The following is a 24,450-nucleotide window of genomic DNA, read 5'->3' on the forward strand; positions in this document are numbered from 1 at the left end:
TATTGCTACTTTTCAATTAGGGTGAAAGCATTTTTGTGAAATAAATTATCCTTCCATATTTTGGAGTAGGGATGTGAATTGGGCCTGCTGTAGGACCTGCTGGATGCCAAGAGGTATACCAGCTTCCGGCTACTTTTGACATGATGCTGCCAAAATGGCCAGCATGTCCATCTGTGGGCTCTGGTTTGTGCCCTGTGCCAAGAGTCACTGCACTTGAGTGAGGAGTGTGGATAGTCCTCTTGGGCTTTGATTACTGTTGGAACTGTTGATTATTGCTTTCCTTTTCAGCAGCGGCTGCATGTTCAATAGAGTTGAATGCTCTATTTATTAAGGAAAGCTTGGTTTTCAGAGTGTTTGAAACACTACTTACTCCACTTCCATATGTTTTATAACAGTCTATTAACGTTGAAGTTAAAGTGGTTAAGGACAGTATTTATAGATGGAGAAACTGAAAGGAATTCAAGCTTTCAAAGTGAGTTAGTGGCGACCTCTGACCAGTGTGTGACATGATGACCCTCATAGGTCTAGGACAGGGAAGGTTCTGATCCTGCCCCTCCAGTCACAGGGAGTCCTGAGATCTCAGTCCTGCACAGATAGGAGGTGACACTCCTGTTCCTGCACCGGGCCTGTGTGCTGGCTCTGTGTGAGGTCCCACCTGGGACTCAGACTCCTGCCTCCTGCAGACTTGAGTGTCCTGCAGCTTCTCCCTGTTGTTTGTCACGGGTTTGGCTGAACCTGCGGTCTGAGGGCAGGCCTGGGATTCAGTGACTTTGGGTTAAACACAGAGATCACCTTCTAGATGAGAAACGTGGGGCGGGGCCCATTGCATGTTACCTCAGTCCTTAGACCTACTGTTGGGAGCCCTTTGGGTGGGTGGTGAGACGTTCACGACCAAAGTATCTTTTCTTTTGGCAGAAACTGCTGTTGCGGATATATCTTGTGAACTCTGTAGACTGCCCTAAAACAGCCTAGGATTTTCTTTTGCTTTTCAGTATGTGTTGAAGCCCACTTTCACAAAGCAGCAGATCGCTAACTTGGACAAGCAAGCCAAGTTGTCCCGGGCATATGATGGTACCACTTACCTGCCCGGTATCGTGGGCCTGAATAACATAAAGGCCAACGACTACGCCAATGCCGTCCTTCAGGTAGGTTGGAGGCGGGAACCATGAGGGAGGGGGCAACCCGGGAACACTGTGAAGCTTGGCTAAGAAACAGCTGCCTTCTGGTGGAGTGCAGTCAGGTGGTCCTCAGACCCCGAGTCTTGCCAAGGACTCTTCTTGGGTGTTTGTTCTGCCCCAAGCAGAACATTCCCGTCTGCCTGAGGGGCTGCCACCAAATGGTGGACCAGTTCCAGCCTCTGGAGCTTCCAGGGAATGGGGGATGGAGCTGCGCGGGGCCTGCAGTACCAAGTAAGAGACACGTGAGCTAGATGATCCTTTTTCTTTTCATGGTGCAGATGTTCATTGTGTTGGCTCTGTTATGTCTCTGTCCTGCCCCTGTGCTGAAGTCCTGCAGTGGGAAAGGCAGAAAGCCAAAGTTGTCCTGTTTGCAATTGTTTTGCTTTTTTAAAAAAATTACACAAGTAATGTGCGCATATTGTAGAAAAATTAGAAAACGTTGGTAAGCATAAGAAAATAATCATCCTACTTCACTCAAAAAAAACTGGTTAAAAAAAGTATAAACAAGTACTTGTGTAGGGGGAAGATATAGAAAGTATAAAACAAAAGCTTCATTCCTTTCTTTCCCTAGTACTCTGTCCTGGGGTAGTTAGCAGTATAGAGACCTCCAGAACTTTATTCTAAACGCAGGTACACAAATGCATTATATCCTGTCATGTGTCAGTATTATGGTTTATTTTGTTATTTCCCAATTGATACATAAAATTTCACTTGTCTCACATTTTTATTTCTGTTACCAGTGTTGCAGTGAGTATTCTTCTATATATATATAGTCTTGTACTTCTTGTGACACTGTTACATTTTGTTATATTTCTTTTCTAGACTTGAAAAATATTTGTATTTTTTATCTATAAAGTAATGTAGTATGTATCTTTGTATGTATTTTAACTTAAAAGCATATTATGAAATCAGTAAATATTCTTGTGCAGCATCCTTAATGTTTACATGTCAGTCCATTTTGTTGAATTTAACTTATTTAACCTTCTTTTCTTCTTGTATTAATGCACCTTGGGCCTAGATTCTAGGCTGTAGGGGGTTTGTAGCAATTTACAAATCCACCAGCAACACAAAAGGGTGTTTTTCTTTTTCTTTTTTTTTAATTGAAGTATAGTTGATTTACAGTGTTGTGTTAGTTTCTGGTATACAGCAAGGTGATTCGGTTATGCATACATATATATATATATATTCTTTTTCATACTCTTTTACATCATGGTTTATTACAGGATATTGAATATAGTTCCCTGTGCTATACAGTAGGACCTTATTTATCTATTTTATATGTAGTGGTTTGTATCTGCTAATCTCAAACTCCTAATTTATCCCCTCCCCCACCCTTTTCCCTTTGGTAACCATAAGTTTTCTATGTCAGTGAGTCTGTTTGTGTTTCATGGATAAGTTCATTTGTGTCGTGTTTTAGATTCCACATGTAAGTGATATCATACGGTATTTGTCTTTCTCTTTCTGGCTTACTTAGTATGATAATCTTTAGGTCCATCCATGTTTCTGTAAAAGGCATTATTTCATTCTTTTTGTGGCTGAGTAACATTCCAGTGTGTGTGTGTGTGTGTGTGTGTGTGTGTGTGTGTGTGTCACATCTTCTTTATCCATTCGTCTGTTGATGGACATTTAGCTTGTTTCCGTGTCTTGGCTGTTGTAAATAGTGCTTCTATGAATATTGGGGTGCATGTGTTTTTTCGAATTATAGTTACCTCCGGATATATGCTTAGGAGTGGGATTGCTGGATCATACAGTAGCTCTGTTTTTAGCTTTTTAAGGAACCGCCATACTGTTCTCCATAGTGACTGCACCAATTTACATTCCTACCAACAGTGTAGGAGGGTTCCCAAAAGGGTGTTCTTCATCTTGCATTGTCACTGTTAGCATTGAAAACAACTTTTTCCATTTTTTTTTTAATGTATTTCATTTATTGATTTTTGGCTGTATTGGGTCTTGGTTGCTGTGTGCGGACTTTCTCTAGTTGCGGCGAGTGGGGGCTACTTTTCGTTGTGGTGCGTGGGCTTCTCATTGTGGTGGCTTCTCTGGTTGTGGAGCATGGGCTCTCGGCGCGTGGGTTTCAGTAGTTGTGGTACGCGGGCTCAGTAGTTGTGGCTCATGGGATCTAGAGCACAGGCTCAGTAGTTGTGGCGCACGGGCTTAGTTGCTCTGCGGCATGTGGGATCCTCCCGGACCAGGGCTTGAACCCATGTCCCCTGTATTGGCAGGCAGTTTCTTAACCACTGCGCCAGCAGGGAAGCCCAACTTTTTCCATTTTGATAGGTATCTCCATTTTAATTTACTTTTTAAGGATTCACTTCTAAAGTTGATTATTATATTTTTTCATGAGTTGTTGGGCCTTATGTGCTCATTTTTCTATTAGTGGTCCATTTTATTGAGGATTAAAAGTATGCTGGAGAGGGTGTGGAGAAAAGGGAACACTCTTGCACTGTTGGTGGGAATGTAAATTGTTACAGCCACTATGGAGAACAGTATGGAGGTTCCTTAAAAAACTAAAAATAGAATTACCATACGACCCAGCAATCCCAATACTGGGCATATACCCTGAGAAAACCATAATTCAAAAAGAGTCATGTACCAAAATGTTCATTGCAGCTCTATTTATAATAGCCAGGACATGGAAGCAACCTAAGTGTCCATCATCGGATGAATGGATAAAGAAAATGTGGCACATATATACAATGGAATATTACTCAGACATAAAAAGAAATGAAATTGAGATATTTGTAGTGAGGTGGATAGACCTAGAGTCTGTCATACAGAGTGAAGTAAGTCAGAAAAAGAAAAACACCGTATGCTAACACATATGTATGGAATCTAAGGAAAAAAAAGGTCATGAAGAACCTAGGGGTAAGATGGGAATAAAGACACAGACCTACTAGAGAATGGACTTGAGGATATGGGGAGGGGAAAGGGTAAGCTGTGACAAAGTGAGAGAGTGGCATGGACATACATACACTACCAAACGTAAAATAGATAGCTAGTGGGAAGCAGCCGCATAGCACAGGGAGATCAGCTCAGTGGTTTGTGACCACCCAGAGGGGTGGGATAGGGAGGGTGGGAGGGAGGGAGACGCAAGAGGGAAGAGATATGGGAACATGTGTATATGTATAACTGATTCACTTTGTTACAAAGCAGAAACTAACACACCATTGTAAAGCAATTATACTCCAATAAAGGTGTTAAAAAAAATCAGATGTTCAAACTTAAAAAAAAAAGTAGGCATATATATATTGGCCTTTTTTTTTTTGCATATGTTGCACATATTTCATTCTAGTTCTTTTTTGGCCTTTAAACTTTGTTCGTGATATTTTTGCATGAAGAATTTGGTAAAAAATTGTAAAAGTATATCTGTGAATTTTGGTGTCTGCCATTGGTGTCATGCCTGGTCCCTGGAGAGGTCAGATTCTTAGGTGGAGAGAGACTTTGTGGACTGTTCCTCTTACAGCCTCTCGTGGCTTTGTGAAGACTGTTACAGGATGGACAGATAGGATTTGGATATGGGCAGGGCAGTTAGTTTTGGCTTTGTGATGGGTTTCAGTCCCCACAGGAAGTTCTCTTTATTTATACAAATAAGTAGATCACCTGGCTCTGTAGCGCGATGAATAATGCATTGGACTTCTATTTATACAAACAAGGAGATGAACAAATCCTTTGTGATGTTTCCACTAAAATGGGATTGAATGGACCAAGTACTCCACCTGGAGGCCGAATAATTTCTCTCCGAGGACACCTACTGCTTGTATTGTTGCTGAAACCAGGGAGCAACCTCTCTCCACAGCATGGATAAGCAAGAATTAGTATAAACTATCCATATGCTTCTCCTTTTTTGAGAGTAACTCTAAGCAGGAAATCCTTGTTTCTTCAGCTGAGCTAAGCTTGTAGGGGCTTTCCTGATCACCTCTATCGTTACCCTGCGTTGTATCCTGAGTTGTCGTCCCCAGAGATACCTGGGTCTTCCCCAGAGACACCTGGGTTTAATTGTGTTTAACAGCATCCTTCTATCCTTGCTGAAAGAATTACCTTGTCAAAGAAAGTTGTGCTCATGGTAAGCATAGCACTGACGAGGATTCATAAACCCATCCGGAGGGACCTGTGGGGAGACTATGCATTTATTTAGGGTCTGTACCGTGGTCTCCTTCCCAGTTTCATAACTCACACTAATAAGCATGTGTTTCTTCTTGAACTAACATGGCTGGTCTTTATCTTTTTGCTTAATGAGATAAAATTAATTTTTGTTCTCTTAAACCTTTTAACTATTTTCCATCATAACAGTACATTCATTTTTATATACAGTTGTATTGTTTTGTTTGGTTTGGTTTGGTTTTGGTTTTGGCCATGCCACACAACATGTGGGATCTTAGTTTCCCAACCAGGGATCAAACCTGTGCCCCCTACAGTGGAAGTGCAGAGTCTTAACCACTGGACCACCAGGGAAGTCCCTGTATCATTTTATTACCACCCTCTCAATACCACATTTGGGGAAGACACCAGGTTTTACTAAGATGTTTTTCATATTGTTTTAATGTACAGTTGAGAGATGGGGGAACTGTGGTCTCCAGATAGATCTCTCTGCCCCAGCCAAATACATGGTGAAGAAAGAGTATCTGGGTTTCTAGCCTTCAGTTCCTGTGAATCCAAACATAGTCACAGGTCTAATTAGGGTAAACAAAGGAAATTTTTAATTAAGTTGGTCATCAGATAGGGATTTGAATACCTTTTTTTTTTTTTTTGCGGTACACGGGCCTCTCACTGTTGTGGCCTCTCCCGTTGCGGAGCACAGGCTCTGGACGCGCAGGCTCAGCGGCTCATGGCCCCAGCTGCTCCGTGGCATGTGGGATCTTCCTGGGCCGGGGCACGAACCCACGTCCCCTGCATCGGCAGGCGGACTCTCAACCACTGCGCCACCAGGGAAGCCCGAATACCTTTATTTTAAAACTCCTTTGTTATACCCACGTTAGCAGAGTGTCTGCAGAACTGAACTTTCTGTGAAACTCGCTATAAAGGATGTTTCTCTAATGTGAACTCTGGGGGGGATTCTCTGGGAGTGCATTTGCTTCTGATTCTTTAAGGCATCACAGGCACAGTTCTATTAGAAGAACTTTAGGTGGACAAGCTTGGCTCCCAGGGGTCCTGAAGAAAGGCTGTGGATTAATTGGAGTGTTTGTTTGATTTCCAGGCTCTGTCTAACGTTCCTCCTCTCCGAAACTACTTCCTGGAAGAAGACAATTATAAGAACATCAAGCGTCCTCCTGGGGATATCATGTTCCTGTTGGTCCAGCGTTTTGGAGAGCTGATGAGAAAGCTCTGGAACCCTCGAAATTTCAAGGCACATGTGTCTCCCCATGAGATGCTTCAAGCTGTCGTCCTTTGCAGCAAGAAGACTTTTCAGATCACCAAGCAAGGTAAGGAAGGAGTAATTCATGTTTTCTGACTTTAGGGCAACACAACTAGTTTGATGAGCACATTTACTTCCACTTTGCTGTGAACCTTACAGTAGCCGGAGCGAGTGTCCAGTGCATACTGTGGTTGGGTTCCTCACTCTTCCTTCCTCAGCCTGCCCTGCCCAGGGTCCCAAGCGATTTTAGCTGGATAGAAAGTCTGTCTGCTTTGGTGAACTAAACTCTACGACTCAGGAAAACCAGGAGGCTGGGAAAGGCACCATCCCTTATTAAGCGCCTGCCACTTTTGGTTCTCATTTCGCCATGTTGCAGACTAGAATATTTTATTTTGACTATTTTTATCTCTCCAAACTCAATTAGTTATTGCCACATGAGTAGCTCTTAGTACCTGTATCTGATATGATATTCTCTAGCATCCAGGTCAGTTGATTCACCATTCACTCATGGTGCTAGTAGGTTTTAATGCTACCAGGATAAGAAACACAGTTTTTTCTTCCAGGGGCTCCTATTCTAGTGGGGAAGATAGTTATGTAGAAAGATGATTACAGGGTGTTAAGTGCTGTGATAGAGGAAGCACAACATGCTATGGGAGGGAGCACAGAGTAAGGACGCCTGTCGAGCACACGGGAGGTGGGCTGGGGGTCAGAGTGAAGGAAGAGACGCCTAAGTTTTAGGTAGCGGGGAGACAGGGTGGGGTTGGGCATTCCAGGTAGAGAGGACACTGGACAGGAGCATGGAGCTGCCTGGTGCAGAGAGAAGACTGTATGTGGCTGGACCCTTGGATCCAACGACGAGAGCCGAGGTGGACCAGGTGTTGGGTTTATATGCCACTATAAGGAGGCTGGATTACATCCTGATAACGGTGGGGAGTCAGTGAACGAACGCTTTTAAGTAAAGATGTGCCTTCACATCTTTGTTTTGAAAACATTCTGGCTGAGGAGTGACTTAGAAGGGAAGTTCAGTAATGGCCTTTTTTTTTTTTTTTTTAAACGGTACGCGGGCCTCTCCCTGTTGTGGCCTCTCCCGTTGCGGAGCACAGGCTCCGGACGCGCAGGCTCAGCAGCCATGGCTCATGGGCCCAGCCGCTCCGCGGCACGTGGGATCCTCCCCGACCGGGGCACGAACCCGTATCCCCTGCATCGGCAGGCGGACTCTCAACCACTGCGCCACCAGGGAAGCCCAGTAATGGCTTTTAAAATTTTAATTTTAATTTAATTTAATTTAATTTTTTTTAAATATTTGGCCATGCCGCATGGCTTGCGGGATCTCAGTTACCCGACCAGGGATTGAACCTGGGCCACAGCAGTGAAAGCGTCAAGTCCTAACCACTAGACCAGCAGTCCCCAACCTTTTTGGTACCAGGGAATGGTTTCGTGGAAGACAGTTTTTCCCCAGACTGGGGAGGGGGGTGGGCAGTCAGGCGGTAATGGGAGCGACGGGGAGCAGCAGATGAAGCTTCCCTCGCTAGCCTGCTGCTCACCTCCTGCGGTGCGGCCCGGTTTCGAGCAGCGGTCCTCGGCCCAGGGGTTGGGGACCCCTGCACTAGACTACCGGGGAACTCCCAGTAATGGCTCTTGATGGGTGATGAGACTCAGGTTTGGGATAGAGGAGATAATCGAAGATTTTGGTTGAACCAGAGAGCCAAGGGAGAGAGTAAAGATCAGAAGACTTGAGAGTTTGTCCTTCAGGAGTGCCAGCGTGTAGTGGCCATGTAGAGGAGGATGCCCAGGGGACGGGATGGCGTGGCCGGAGAGGAAGGAGAAACACTGAGAAATGCCAACCTGCATGTGGTTTGGAATATCGTACTGTCTCCCAGCTTCGACATACCATCTTTCTTTCTTTTCCAGGGGATGGAGTCGACTTTCTCTCCTGGTTTTTGAACGCTCTACACTCAGCTCTGGGGGGCACAAAGAAGAAAAAAAAGAGTAAGTCATGTTATTTTGTGAAAGGGAGACCTTTTTTGTTTTGTTGCTTCTTTTAAAAAACGCTCTGCAGCTTCCCATCCTTTTCTTCTTACCTGTTTATCTTTTTGTGTTAGGGTAGTGTCTCTGTATATATGGGCTAAATCTTGTTCCTGAATGGTTTCCTCTCCATTTTTCTTTATTAGAATATGGTTATATCTAAAGGCATTTTTAATAAGTGGAAATGGGTATATAATTGTGCTCTAGAAGTCCTGACCCAGTTTCAAGCTGGGGGGCTGGGCAGCATGCTGTAGACATGCTAGCGGTGCCAGAGCGAGGGCTTGGTGGGTGGGTTGCCTGGCTTGTAATTTGGTGGAACAAACTAAAAGCTCGTGCCTCGCCCTGAGCATGTACTTGGGGAGATGAGGCTGGCCGCTCTTTTCATTCTCAGACCTTGAGTCCCTGTGTTTCTTAGCATCCAGGTTGGCTTAGCAGTAGCTAGACATTTTTCAAGAATGCCAAAAATAACGCTTAGCTTAGAGACCGCTGAACCAGGTGAATAATTTTGGAGACCTAATGCAGTTTTCTTCTTTCTGTGTTCTGATGGTGTTGGTTTCTTCATGTGAGATCGTGGCCTCATTCTTTTTCTGTCACATAGCCCTGCCACCTCTTCAGGTATCTTCAGCCTGTGTGCCCCATCTCTCTTGGGAAGAAGATAGACATAAAATAATTATTTACACAAATACTTATAAAGGTATAATTTAGTTGTATATGTTACAAAGGTTCTTCTCTGCTTAGTGAGAGCTTTGGGTCTTCTGCTGGAAGATGCTGGTTTATTTCAGAAATTTAGGAGTTAGGACTGTATTTTGGAAATGCTTTCCAAGCTGACAGAATTTGCATTTTGATTTCTGTTTGTACAGCTATTGTGACTGATGTTTTCCAGGGGTCCATGAGGATCTTCACTAAAAAGCTTCCTCATCCTGATTTGGTGAGTGGCTTGAACCGAGTTTTGGACCGATTTATATCACCTGAGGGGATTTAGGGTTGATAGAGAGATGCTTAGATAACTGGTACAGCCTTTTTTTTTTTTTTTTGTGGTACGCGGGCCTCTCACCGCTGTGGCCTCTCCCGCCGCGGAGCACAGGCTCCGGACGTGCAGGCCCAGCGGCCATGGCTCACAGGCCCAGCCGCTCCACGGCACGTGGGATCCTCCCAGACCAGGGCATGAACCCGTGTCTCCCGCATCGGCAGATGGACTCCCAACCACTGCGCCACCAGGGAAGCCCCAGTACAGCCTTTTGCTCCAGGAAGAGGTTCTACAGTACACCTGCCAAGTGGCACTTCCTCTAGGTTCCTGTTGCACCAGTGTGCTTCAGTTTGGGAGGTAGTGGTTGGATATAACAGTTGACCTTTGAACAACACAGGTTTGAACTGCACTGGTTCACTTATACGTGGATTTTTTTTTAATACATAAAACTACTATGTTTACGTTTAGCAGTTGGTTGAATCCGAGGATGCGGAATCTGTGGATATGGAGGGCCAACTATAGGACTTGAGCATCCGGGGATTTTGGTATCCAAGGCAGCTCCTGGAACCAACCATAGATACCGAGGGATGACTGATTTCAGTGCTCTGGCCACTGGGTGGTGCTGGCGTGTTTTTTCCAGAAAGCTCAGATAAGCTTTCTAGATCATCTAAAAACTAAAAGAGTCTGGTATTTAAATAAAATCTCTCTGAAGTTGGAAGCCCGGTTTTTGCATTAATCTAAACAGGTACAACTGCACGTGAAACTTTCAGTCTCTTGGGCACCCCTCTTGGTTCACTTCAATATTAAATGAAGTAAATGTAACAGAAACATCGTTTCTTTCCATCTGTGGTGTTCTCCACTCTGCTCACACTCCTTCCCTCCTTTTGCTTCTCCCTCACTGCTAGCCAGCAGAAGAAAAAGAGCAGCTGCTCCACAATGATGAGTACCAAGAGACGATGGTGGAGTCCACGTTTATGTACCTGACGCTGGACCTTCCTACTGCCCCCCTCTACAAGGATGAGAAGGAGCAGCTCATTATCCCCCAGGTTCCGCTCTTCAACATCTTGGCCAAGTTCAACGGCATCACTGAGAAGGTAGCCCATTAGCACACCTGCCCTGCTGATACCCCGTTCTCTCTCTTGACATTTTTCTTTTTATACTTGGAAATTGCCACATGTCTATGTAATGCGTTTATTTTAAAGTATATTGTGTTTATTGAGCCTTCCAGACTTCCTGATGTTTCACCCCCAACTCTTAACTTGAGTTACAGTGCCTCTGGGTAGTATGGAGAAAGGAAGGGGGTATCTAGGATAGTAGGAACTCACAAAAGTACGAAAGACTCCCGTCTTTTAAAAAACATGACATCAGTATTAAAGTGGAAAAAAAACCAAAACTAAAATACAATGAAAAAATTTATTCTTGTTCTACCATTGCTCTGCATCAAATTAAAGGTTTCTTTTTATCTGCTGAGTTAACCGTTTCTCGGTTTAATTCCCTTCTTCATCCTAGACAAATTTAATCCTTTTTGATTCTTTTAAACTTTTTAACTTTGGTTCTTTTTTTTTTAACTTGATGCCTCATTCCAAACCTTCTCTGCTCTCTTTTTTAGCTAAGGTTCATTGGTTTTCAGATAGTAAATGTCCATTTCTCCCCACCACCCCCATCCCCTTCTCTTGCTCTCTCTCACACACGCACACGCACACGCATAGAGATAGGTAACCTAAAGTATCTAGCCTGTTTCTTAGGCTCATTTCATTTTGGGGAGGCAAAAGACCTTGGGGCTCATCTAGTTCAGTTTATTTTATTTGGTTTTAGTTTATATTGGTTTTAAATGACAGAGCTGGGGATATTTTCATCTGACTTTTTCAACTGTGCCACATGGTCCCTGTTATTACTGTTTGTTCAAATTTAAGTAATATTAAGATTCCCGTAGACCCTCAGTATTGATTTAAATTTATTGTTATTATAATATTACTTAAAATAGTATAAACATCAATGTTGGTATAAGCCTTTTATACCTACAGCTTTTAAGCATGTATTAAATTATAACAAACTTACACAAACAAAACTTTGAATCCAATAAAATTGGTTAATAGTGCTCTTGTAATGTGAGTTTAGCTAAAACCTTGCTGTGTGAATGTGGTACTGATGTCCAGGGTGAAATCCTTCCCCCCCGTATTTTCTCATAAATTCCAGAGAAACCTTTTCAAGTTAGGCTATGACATCATCTAGGTGTTAAATCTGTCTATCCTTCACTACTCTGAGATAATTAAAACTAGGGCTTCTTGATGTCAACTTGTTCATAGACACAGATGTGGGCAGTGAAATCTCTTGGCATTTACTTGATTAAAAATTTTTCTTTACTTTTAGCACAGTATTTTATTTCAGTCACGCAGAGAGATGAGTTACTTCATATCACCAAAAAGACATTTTTTCCAATAGTGCTTATACCCTTAGATGATCAGAAATTTACTTAAAAGAAGGTGTGGCTGTGGTATGTGTGCTAGAGCGGGAAAGTTTTAATTTCTCCAGCGCTGTCAGGTTACTCATCATGTGGCAAGGGAACTTAGTTTTTTAAAAAGTAGCAGTTCTATGGAGATACAATTCACAGCACCATATAATTAAGCGATTTAAAGTTTACAGTTCAGTGGTTTTTTCCTACATTCACAGATCTTTGCAACCACCACCAGAGTCAGCTTTAGAACATTTTCATCATCGATGTTTTTTCTCGCCCTTTAGTTATCATTCCAACCCTCTTCTCTCCCCCAGCCCTAGACAACTACTAATCTGCTTTCTGCCTCTGTAGATTTGCCTCTTCTGGAGATTTCATATAATATGTGGTCTTTTGTGATTTGCTTCTTTCACCTAGTATATAGCGTTTTCAGGGTTCATTCATGTTGTAGCATCTATCAGTACTTCATTCCTTTTTGCAGCCAAATAACATCCCATTGTATGAATACACCACATTTTGTTTATTCATTCATCAGCTGATGGACATCTGGAGTTGTTTTCACCTTTCTGCTGTTATGAATAATGCTACTATAAATACCAGTCTACAGGTTTTTGTGTGGACATGTTTTCATTTCTCTTGGGTGGGTATTGGGGAGTGGAATTGCTGAGTCATATGGTAACTCTTATGGTTAGCCATTTGAAGAACTGCCAGACTGTCTTCCAAAGTGGCTGCACTATGTTATGTTCCTACCACCAGTGTGTGAGTGTTCCAGTTTCTCTACATCTTCACCAATGTTTGTGATTGTTCATCTTCTAGATTATAGGCATCCTCGTAGGTGTGAAGTGGTATCTCATTATGGTTTTGATTTGTATTTCCCTGATGACTAATGATGTTAACCATTTTTTCATGTACTCATTGGACATTTGCATATCATCTTTGGGGAAATGTTTATTTAGATCCTTTGTGCATTTTAAAAATTAGGTTATTTATCTATTTATTATTATTGAGTTGTAAGAATTCTGTATATGATCTAGATACCAGTCCCTTATCAAATGTATGATTTGCAAATATTTTCTCCCATTCTGTGGCTTGCATTTTCACCCTCTTGATAGTATCATTTGAGGCATAACAGTTTTAATTTTGTTGAAATACTGTCTAGATTTTCTTTTATAGTGTGTGCTTTTGTTGTCATATGTAAGAATCCATTGTTAAATCCCAGGTCATGAAGATTTACTCTTGTGTTTTCATCTAAGACTTTTGTAGTTTAGCTCTTAACATTTCAGGGCTTTAATTCATTTTAAGTAAAGTTTAGTATATGGTATAAAGTACAAGGTCCAACTTTATTCTTTTGCATATGACTGACTGTCTAGTTGTCCTAGTACTATTTGTTGAAAAGACTATTCTTTTCGCATTGAATGGTCTTGGCACCCTTGTTGAAAAATCATTTGACCATAGACACATGGGTTTATTTCCGGACTCTCAATTTTATTCCGTTGACGTATATGTCAGGACCAGAGTCTTGGTTATTACTGCTTTGTAGTTAGTTTTGAAATCAGAAACTGTGAATCCTCTGACTTTGTTCTTTTTCAAGATAGTTCTGGCTGTTTTGGGTTCCTTACAATTCCTTGCACATTCAGATTTGAGGCTCAGCTTGTGGATTTCTACAAAGAAGCTAGCTGGCATTCTGACAGGGATTGTGTTGAATCTGTAGATTAGTTTGACAATTATTGCCGTCTTAATAATAGAAGTCTTCTGATTCATAAACATGGGGTGTTTTTCTATTTATTTATCTTCTTTAATTTCTTTCAACAATGTTTTATAGTTTTCAGAGTATGTTTTGAACTTCTTTTGAGTTTATTCCTAAATATTTTATTCTTTTTGATGCCATTATAAATGGAGTTGCTTTCTTAAGTTTAGTTTTGGCTTGTTAATTGCATGTGTGTAGAAATACAGTTGATTTTTGTATATTGATTTTGTATCCTGCAACCTTGCCAGACTTTTAAAGTGGATTTCTTAGGATTTTCCACATACAAGATCATGTCATCTGCAAACAGAGATAGTTTTATTTCTTCCTTTCCAATCTGGATGCTTCTTATTTACTTATTCACGTTTTATTGCCTAATTGCTGTGGCTGGAACCTCTAGTACAGTGTTGAATAGAAGTGGTAAATGCAGACATCCTTATGTCGTACCTGATCTTAAGGGAGCGCATCCAGGCTTTCACCAGTAAGTATGATGTTAGCTGTGGATTTTTCATAGATACTCTTTATCAGGTTGAGGAAGTTCTTCCTATCTGTAGTTTATTGAGTGTTTTTCTCATGATAAGGTGTTGGATTTTGTCAAATGCTTTTTTGTGTCTAATGGGATGATTGTATGGTTTTCGGTTATTCCTATTTATTGCCTTATTATTTTATTAATATGAAATGGTACATTACATTAATTGATTTTTGGATGTTAAGCTACCTTTGTATTCCTGGATAAGTCATACTTGTTCATGTATAATTGGTGTATAAGTCTTTGTTGTTGTTTATGTTGGAATTGGTTTGCTAGTATTTTGTTGAGGATTTTGGCGTCCATGTTCATAGAAATATTGATCTGTAGTTGTCTTTTCTTGTGATGTGACTCTCTAGAGAGTGATGGTCTCATTGGTATTTCCTCTCTGATTATGATTAGTTTTTCATTCCTATCTCTTAGTTTTTACTGTACTACATTGTGTTTGTGTTAAGGAAAAGTAAATATATGTTCACTAGTTTTTAAGCCTCTTGGGCTGAGGAGAATGTCCTGGGCCCCCACCACTCCATCCCCTCAAACGTGCTGAGTGAGGCCTCAGTGAGTGTTGCCCAACAGATTGCACTTGACCCACCAGTCTCGGGGCCTTTGAGGAGGAAGGAACGTGGGATGTCAGTTGACAGCTCTGCTGGAAAACCCTCAGTGATGAGGGGCTCCTTGCTGCCTCCTAAGTGCCTGTTGCACCGTGCATGTGTCTAGTGGTCAGGAAGCTCTTCTTTATTTTGAATTAAGTGAGACTCTCATGGTTTTTAAATTCTGAGCTTTTAACAAATCCTCTTTTTCACTTGACATTTTTGTTTTCCTTATAGAAAGGAATATCCATACTGTGGTTGGAGTTCAACAGTATGATTGTGTGCTGGCTGAAATGCAGCCCACAGTTGAGGTATTTTAGCCGTAGCTAAACAGCTACTCCTCAGCCTTGTAGGTGGTTTCTGGGATCAGGTGTCTTCTGAATTCTACATGTAAGGCAAAATTATATTAAAAAACCCCAAACAAGGGCTTCCCTGGTGGCGCAGTGGTTGAGAGTCCGCCTGCTGATGCAGGGGACGCAGGTTCATGCCCCGGTCCGGGAAGATCGCACATGCCGTGGAGGAGCTGCGCCCGTGAGCCATGGCCGCTGAGCCTGCGTGGCCGGAGCCTGTGCTCCGCAACGGGAGAGGCCACAACAGTGAGAGGCCCGCGTATCACAAAAAATAAATTAAAAAAAAAAAACAACAACAAAACTCAAACAAGCCAGAACAAAACTCATGTCCCTGCTCTAATTTGATAATTTTTTTTCTCTCTCTAGGAATATAAGACATACAAGGAGAACTTTCTAAAGCGCTTCCAGCTCACCAAGCTGCCTCCATATTTAATCTTTTGTATTAAGAGATTCACTAAGAACAATTTCTTTGTGGAGAAGAATCCGACTATTGTCAACTTCCCTATTACGTGAGTGTTCCCCTCCTTCACTTCCTCTTAGGGGGCATGAGCTTGAATTTCTTTTTATATCTTTGTGCCACTCTTAGTTTTGGACTATCTTAGTTGGAGATTGCAAGGCACCTACCTACACTACATAAGTTAAGGGTTTTTATTGGAAGGATAGAGATATTTTAGGGGCCTCAAAGATGGATATTTCCCTGCAGGCAGTTCCTCCTTTTTCTTCTCTCCTGTTGCTTTCTGGGAATTGTAGTCTTTCAGTAAAGGGAAAAACAGTTGGTAAAAGTAGGGTAGGACAGGTAGGATTCTCCTGGCTTTGAAGATAATCCTGAGCAGTTAGTCTGTCCATCTGTTTTCTGGTCATTGCATCTCGTATGCTATAGTTAAGGATGGACAGTGGGGATGACTCTAGATTTGTCTTGCTTTCTTGGGGCCCTACTACCTTATTTCTTCCCTAGAGGATAAAGTCTGAAATGTGTTCAGTTTCTCCCTATTGATGAGGACGTTATACATTTTGATGTATAGTCTTATTTTTAATTGACCACGTAGTTGTCTTTTTGCAGACATTTATGAGTGTTCTAATGGGACATTTGGAGGAGTCGCAGAAGGCTCCTGCAAGACCCTTTTGGAGGTAGACAGTTGGTTTCCAGTTCTCAAGAGACATGGTTTTTCCCACTCTGAAGATGATCTCTCTGAGAACATGGAGAAGCCTGGTGGCGGGGCTGGCAGGAAGAAAGGTCTGTGTGTGGGCTTTTAGATAAGGTAAGAGCGGAGCCCTAAGGTGGTTTCTTACTGAGAACGATTTGGGTGGATGGATGATAGGATTACCGTGCTGTAATAGCTCAGAAGTGTGGTGTTTTTAAACCTTAGAAAGTAGTTGGGAGCTGTAAGGGGCAAATGTTCATCTTCTTCTCTTGTCTTTCTACCTCCATTGCTTCCATTTTCCAGATGTCCAGACTGCTCCAGGACTGCCAGTGTTCTCCTTTGAAAATAGTACCGGTTTTTTTTTTAAAATAAATTTATTTATTTTATTTATTTATTTTTGGCTGCGTTAGGTCTTCGTTGCTGCACGCAGGCTTTCTCCAGTTGCAGCGAGCGGGGGCTACTCTTCTTTGCGGTCGCGGGCTTCTCATTGCGGTGGCTTCTCTTGTTGTGGAGCACGGGCTCTAGGCGCGCAGGTTTCAGTAGTTGTGGTGCTTGGGCTTAGTTGCTCCGCGGCATGTGGCATCTTCCCGGACCAGGGATCGAACCCGTGTCCCCTGTATTGGCAGGTGGATTCTTAACCATTGCTCCACCAGCGAAGTCCCAGTACTGGTTCTTAATTCTGTGTAGTGTTTAAGAGGGTAGTAACTAATATTAAAGAAGTCAGAGTTCTGTGCCATCCTAGCCATGTGGCCTTGGGCAGGTCATTTGCATATTCTCTCCTGGATTAAATGAGAAGCTTGGACTAGATGAGCCCTAGGGGTCCTTCCAGGTGTAACATTTTTTTTTGTGTGTGTGTGTGTGTGTGTGTGTGGTACGCGGGCTTCTCACTGTTGTGGCCTCTCCCGTTGCGGAGCACAGGCTCCGGACGCGCAGGCTCAGCGGCCATGGCTCACAGGCCCAGACGCTCCGCGGCATGTGGAATCTTCCCAGACCAGGGCACGAACCCGTGTCCCCTGCATCGGCAGGCGGACTCTCAACCACTGTGCCACCAGGGAAGCCCCAGGTGTAACATTTTATTGTTTCTGGTTCCATCATCACCAGGACTCTTAACAGTGGGGGTTGAGGAGAGAAAACCTTTGTAGTTAGGATTACAGGAGAACTTCTTTTTCTCTTTTCACACACTTTTCATCCTGTTCTTCTCTAGTATTGTGTTTATGTGACAAGTAGAATGAAATTGGGGCACATGAAGGTCAGCTCTCTGCCAACTTGCGTAGGACCACAGAGGGGCTTTCCTTGAAAGTCTGTGTATCAGGGTTTTAGTTCAGAACTGGGCTTCTGTGAATTGCCACAGTCACCAGTTTGTTCCTGGAAGGAAGGAGCGCTCTTGACTCCAGGGCAGCTCCAGAGGAAGGACTATGTGTTGGTGGTAGTTCCTGCTCAGTCACCACAGAAATTTCCTTACTCCGGCAGTTCTTTTATATTGGACCTGTAGTATGTTTATTTTGCCACCAGTTGCATTTGGATTTTTGGTAACTGACTTCAGTAGTTTGTCTTTCAGAAAGCTTTGGAGAAGTTGAGAAAAAGGTTACTTCTCAACCAGTCAGCCTTTTAGAGAACATCAAACTGTGTGATTGATTCTGGAAACCTGTACTGTAATTACTTTGTGCACTGTCATTACTTTTAGACTAATATGGTTCTAGGTTAGCCAAGGTCCCCGCTTCTTGAAGAGGACCCTTATCAGACCTAATTCTTCTCCTGTGTTTTACTCATAACACATCTTCTTTTTACCAGAGATTGATTCAGACTTGCAGGGATTAGGACCCTCTGCTCATTTGGAGGTAGGGTTTCTGGAGCACAGGTTTCAAGTTTCACTTCCAGCTACTTAGGTGGTCTCAAAATTGGACAGTTCTGATTGGCGGATGAGTATGGTTTGCTCCGTTGACTGTTTTCTAAAACAAATGATTTAACATGTATTTATTCCCTTTTGTCACTTAAACAGTTTCGTTTCAGTCATGGAAACTTGAGTATAAATACTTCTGAAGATTTCTCTAGGACTCATTCAGAGAAGTCTGAACAGCTGTTGTTAAAGCTGAGAAAACCATACAAGAAGTCAGTTTTTGGCAGCCGGGAGGCATTTCTAGAGCTCACATGGGTTTCCTCAGACTCATATCTAAATTTTATTTTACCAGTGATTGTTTAGGGAATTCCGTGGTAGTCCAGTGGTTAGGACTCAGCGCTCTCACTGCCGGGGCCCGGGTTTGACCCTTGGTGGGGGAACCAGCATCCCGCAAGCTGAGGGGCCAAAACAAAACAAAACACCCAACAAAAAGCAGCAACGACTCTTTGATCTATATGGGACACTGTCAGTCTGTAGAAATAAATAGCTATCATGAACACATAGAAAGGTACATAGTATAGTTAGGACAAAGATGTTTATTAATACATGGTTTGCATTGAAAACTTTTTGTATTTTTGGAGAGATAATATATTCATAGTCTAAAGTTCAAAAGGAGATACATATCTGGAAGTGACCACTGGATGTGACTGCTATTAGCATTTATTGTAAATCCTTCCAGAGATGACATTACTGTGTTTTGTGTTTTGAGTGGTAGCACATCAGCCAGTTCTACAGCGATTAGAAATAGGATATAATCTCTCTTATTCTACATTGTATTTAAATTTTTATAAATATTTGTAGGCTACAGAAGGTTATATTTTTCCTGAAAATAGTGTAGTTAGCATTCTCTTAATATTCATGTTAACGGTCAATCTACTTCCCTATTTAGCTATTCGAGAGATCTTAGTAATTGTCATCGGAGTCTTCACAGTAAGCATTTATTATAGCTCTTGACTTCGTAATAACCGGTGTACATGTATATACTTCAGCTGACAGAATTCAACAAATAAAACACAAAAGCAGGTTTTATTCTAAGTACATCAAGAATGCTTCTCTATATTTTAAAAAATGAATGTTCAGGTATTAAAAATAAATTTTATATTTCTAAGTCCCAGTTGAAGGAACCTAGTCAGTAGTCTCTTTTGGCAACCAGAACTGAGAAATTTGGAAGCTGTGGGGTAGCCAGTGTGGGTTCCATAAAGGAAAGAAAGCTGGGTGGGAAAAGAGTAAAGCTGATCTCAAAGCAGAAAAGAGGGCAGGTGCCTCTCGGATCTTGCTGCCTCTCCAGTGCTTGGTTTCAGCTGCATTTCCTAGTCTGAAACCCTTGAATAAATACCCCTTTTGTGCTTAAACTACCTAGGGTGGATTTTTGTTACTTGTAACCTTTTGCTTATTTAACTAAAAGAAAAACAAATAAGGTTCCAGAAGATCAAAGAAAAAAATAAGTCGGATTGATCTGCCTGGTTTGCCATATTGAAATTGTTACAGTGATTATATACAGTGACAACCCACATGATCAGCCTTTCATAGCCTAAGGCCAGAGACCAGGTGTCCCCTTGACACTGCAGCTGCAGCTGATTCCCAGATAGGGCAGAGGGTGGGGCGGTTACACGTGTTCTCATCTCAGAGGAGAAGGTGGCACTCATTCTCACAGAGGAGCCCTAGGTTACGTCACCTGCTTAAACTCAAACACAGCTCTGAGGTGGCAGAGCCCCGATTCCAGATCAGATCTGAATGACTCCAGGCCCTGCACTTTTGACTGCTAGGCTTTTTTTTTTAGATTTTTAAAAAAATTTATTATTTATTGATTGGTTTATTTATTTATTTTGGCTGCACCGGGTCTTAATTGCGGCACATGGGATCTTTGTTGCGGCACGCGGACTCTTAGTTGCAGCACGCATGCAGGATCTAGCTCCCCAACCAGGGATCGAACCTGGACCCCCTGCATTGGGAGCGTGGAGTCTTACCCATTGGACCACCAGAGAAGTTCCTAAGCATGCTTTTATTTTTTACTTTTTATTTATTTATTTTTTTAACATCTTTGTCGGAGTATAATTGCTTTACAATGGTGTGTTAGTTTCTGCCTTACAACAAAGTGAATCAGCTATACGCATACATATATCCGCATATCTCCTCCCTTTTGCATCTCCCTCCCACCCTCCCTATCCCACCCTTCTAGGTGGTCACAAAGCACTGAGCTGATCTCCCTGTCCTAAGCATGCTTTTAAAGTGTGCTTTTCCCGTAGAGCCAGTCTTCCCAATTTGACTCATTTTTATGGCAGATTATATGAATTTCCACAAACCTGGGCTCCCATGGCTCTTCAAGCCCACCTAGATACAGGGTCCTGAAATAGGGTTCCAGAGCTTCATGGTCCATTTGGGTAAGACAGTTAACCTCTACAGGGCTAACCTAGTAGGCTTTGTCTGATCTTCACTTTATTTTCATCATCATCAGAAATGTGGATCTGAGAGAGTACTTGTCTGAAGAAGTACAGGCGGTGCACAAGAATACCACCTACGACCTCATCGCCAACATTGTACACGACGGCAAGCCCTCTGAGGGCTCCTACCGGATTCATGTGCTTCATCATGTGAGTGGGGCTGACTTCTCATGGTGGCCGTGGCAGGAGCAGGTGGTGTTCCTTTGGCACTTCAGAGGGTGCTCCTTTCAGTTTGCTCTTTCTTATCCTTGACCTTGGGATTCTGCAAGTAATAGAGGTGACAGTGGTCAGTTTAAGGCAACGGTTCTCAATTTTGGCTGCACATGGGACTCCCCTGTGGGCAGATTTTAGACTCCTGACACCTGGGCCACCCCAGGCCAGTTACGCGAGAACAACATAATTTGTGCCTGTTGGTTTTCAACTGGGCAGAGGCCAGGGATGCTGCTAAATAATCTTACAGTGCACAGGCTGCCTGCGCAGCAAAGAATTTTCTGGCCCAAAGTGTCAGAGTTAAGACTGCGTTAGATTATCTGGAGGTGGGAACCAGGCATCATGATGTTTTAAAGTTCCCAGGAGATTTCCAGTGTGCAGCCAAGATTGACAAGCACTGTCCTAGACTAGAGCCTTACCACCTAGAGTGGAATCCTTACCAGCAGCACTGACATCATATAAGAACTCGTTACAAATCGCAGAGTCTCAGACCCCTCCCACACCTCCTGAATCACAGTCTACATGTTAACAAGACCCTCTGATTGGTATGAAATTAAAGTTTACAAAGCACTGGTGTGTAGGTTCCCTTTCAGCTAAAAAAATTTTGTGAATTTGCTGAAAATGGCTGAAACGCGCTTAAGATACATTTGGTATCACACAGATTACTAGCACAGATTGTTCTAATTTGATTAGTCTTCTGGGGCCGTGGGTGTAATAATAACTAGCTCTGTCCATCAAGCGCTTTGCTGTGTGCTAGACAGTATGCCACGTGCTCATGTATGTTCATGTCGTTTATATCCTTAAAACACACTTTCAAGATAGGTGTTAATGCCGTCTTTTTACAAGTGAGGAACCTAGGCTCAGAGTTTGAATAATTTATCTGAAGTCAGTAGAATTGGGATTTGAACCTAGATATTTGGTTTTACCGGGAATAGGGACTTGATTATGTGATCCTGAGCTTTTGTTGTGTCTCCTGTTCTGAACTACTGGAATACCCAGAATTCCTGGAGTGTATCTGTCTTTGGCGTTTCTTAGAAGTTGGGATGGGTGGGGCTGGTGAGCTTCCAGAGGTGCCTCTGCCATAATCCAGAACCCTCTTTTCCCCCTTGTTTATGGAAGCATGAAGGAAAGTAGATTTTGCTGTATTTGCAGCACTGTTTTTTTAGGCCAAAGGAAACAGGTTAGTACGGTGGACAGTGTCCACCAAGGACACTTTTTCTTGACCAACTTGCTGTGTCCTCTGGGACGGGGGTGGGAATGTCCACTTTGGGTTAACACTGCACCTCCTAAGTCAGTGTGTCTATTCCGTCACTTCTGAGCAGCAGGGAGACATCTTAGGTGAGGAGTAGAGGGCTTCCTCTTCTTTCTCTTTATTGTCCTTAAAAGGCGTACAGTGTTTGAGACTCCATTGTACTTCAAGGAGTCCTCAGCAGGAATTGAGTTTGCCAAGATGAACATCCTAAAAAGTCTTAAAATTGAATGATGCCAGGCAGAGGCCGTGCACCCTTTTACGTACAGCTCTTGCTGGGTGATGGTCTAGTGACTATTCTGATTTTTCTAGCTTTCAGCTGTGATCCCTTCCCTCTCATACCCTTTCAGTTTCAGAGAGCAGACTAACCCAGCCCTTCGTACTCTCTGCAGGGGACAGGCAAATGGTATGAATTACAAGACCTCCAGGTGACTGACATCCTTCCCCAGATGATCACTCTGTCGGAGGCTTACATTCAGGTGGGTTGGCCGCAGACTCCAACGAGCACCGAGGAGATGGAGCGTGGGTCCAGTGAGAGCAGTGATGTAGGTGAAGGCATGGAATGGGCTTGAGTTAGGTTGGGTGCCTTTTGACATGCACTGGGGAGTGTGGTGGGACCAGATTATATGGCCCTTGAAGCCCAGGAGTGACCTTCAGGGAAGAGAAGGGTGGAGAAGCAGGTAAGAGTGATGAGTGAGCAAGGAGGTTCTGCTTACGGTGAGCCAGGTTAGTTTTGCGAGTGTGTGGTCTGGTTTCAAGGAGGAAGAGCCCAGAACCATCCGGGCTGCCAGCTAGGAGTTGTCTCTGAAGCTTCCCCAGTCCCCCGGGCAAAGTCAGCACTCTTCATGACCCCACCGCACCGTCCTGTCTTCGTGGAGCACCAGCTGGACTAGCGTAACTGTCCTCTCCACTGGGTCGGGAGGTCATGGAGTAGAGTATCTCTGTCTTCTTTTTCTAACTGTCCTAGTACATGCAGAGAAGGAAGACTGAGGCTAAGAAGATGCTATAGCTTTGTAAAAAAGGAGGGAGACGCTGCTCATTCCAGAGATAACTCTTTCCTTGGTGACTTTGTCTAAAGTGGCAGGTCTGACTATGAGTCACTTTTTAGAAAAGGAGTTTGGAATGGGAAGAGAAGGATGGGTAGAAAAGTGATAGTTGAATGAAGGAATTTTCTGAAAGATTATGAGTTAGTTTCAGGGGACTTAACAAATACACAAGTGGGGTGATAGTTTGTCCATTGCCTAGCGCAGATTTAGGTACTTGATACATATTTGTGGATTGAATGCCAGCTCCTAAATATCTATTGTATTCATTTCTTACAGATTTGGAAGAGGCGAGATAACGATGAAACCAACCAGCAGGGGGCTTGAAGGAGGCATCTAGAGCTTTGCTCCCAGGGGGCTTTGGCTGAAGATGGAAATACGAATGCTGAGCACAGGCTGATGGCCCAGCCCCTGAGCCAGCCCAGGTTTTATGTGTCCTCGTTCACACCAGAGCATCCCTGGTCCTTCTGCCTAGGATGGCTCTGTGCTGTCACTCAGCTGGTCTTTGATCAATTGATTGTAGATGGATCCTCCTTTCTCCTTCCTGTCTGTCTCCCTTCTAGCAGGCCAGGACTCTTTTACAGATGTATGTAATTTATTTCTGAATAGCTGGGAGTAGCTGAAGGACAAGATAGTTTTCTTCTATGCATCAAAGCCTCAAGATTTTAGGAATTAGAGCTTGAAACCAGTAACACCCTTCTTCCATCATAGGTAGATAGTTTTCCTGTAGTTCTCTTCATTTCTTTGTGTTTTGGGATGGATTAAATACTTTCCTGTTTTTAAACCAGCCTCTTGTTTCATATCCTTCCCTTAGACTGCTACCTAAGGGGAGGATTTAAAAAAAAAAAAATCCTCACAAACTGTCTACCCTATAGTCTGTTATCTGGTGGACATCATGCTTGTCTCTTCCTGTCAGCCTGTGGGTGGTGTGTCAGTTTAGGATGCATTTATCTCTAAGTAACAAAATATCTGACTGAAAGAGATAAATTATTATTGGGCTTAACTAGAAGTCTGGAGGTGGGTGGTTTCAACGTGCAGTGCAGGGCTGTGTGAGGAAAGAGGGAGGGAAGGAGGTAGGAAGAGCATCTGACTGTAGTGCAATTCTGAACCTCTCAGCCAGGCCGGTGGGAAGCCTGGAGCACGGAAGAATCGAGCAGAAGTGGTTTTCGGCAAGCTCATTGATTAGGAGCTGCCTGGAGGAAGGGTGGCCTTGGCCTGGACACTGTGGCAGACCTGAAGATGTGGGAGATCTGAAGATACAGCCGTTGGTGGCCGTCAGTCAG

At 43.0% G+C, this 24,450-nt stretch overlaps 1 protein-coding gene across 3 annotated transcripts in view; it reads left to right on the forward strand.

Annotated features, from left to right (window-relative positions):
• Window positions 1-23,951, forward strand: part of USP39 (ubiquitin specific peptidase 39) — a 30,420-nt gene extending 6,469 nt beyond the window's left edge. For all 3 annotated transcript variants that reach the window (XM_082672048.1, XM_082672047.1, XM_082672049.1), the window contains 9 exons: window positions 993-1,145; window positions 6,373-6,598; window positions 8,443-8,520; window positions 9,417-9,484; window positions 10,429-10,617; window positions 15,552-15,694; window positions 20,680-20,815; window positions 22,517-22,603; window positions 23,447-23,951. In XM_082672048.1, the coding sequence (XP_082528174.1) occupies window positions 993-1,145; window positions 6,373-6,598; window positions 8,443-8,520; window positions 9,417-9,484; window positions 10,429-10,617; window positions 15,552-15,694; window positions 20,680-20,815; window positions 22,517-22,603; window positions 23,447-23,494 (1,128 nt within the window). In that variant the 3' untranslated portion in view covers window positions 23,495-23,951. The remainder of the gene's footprint in view (window positions 1-992; window positions 1,146-6,372; window positions 6,599-8,442; window positions 8,521-9,416; window positions 9,485-10,428; window positions 10,618-15,551; window positions 15,695-20,679; window positions 20,816-22,516; window positions 22,604-23,446) is intronic.
• The last annotated feature ends 499 nt before the right edge of the window (window positions 23,952-24,450 follow it).

This window comes from Grampus griseus, assembly GCF_964374135.1.
Source record: "Grampus griseus genome assembly, chromosome: 15".
Classification (NCBI taxonomy): Eukaryota; Metazoa; Chordata; class Mammalia; order Artiodactyla; family Delphinidae; genus Grampus; species Grampus griseus.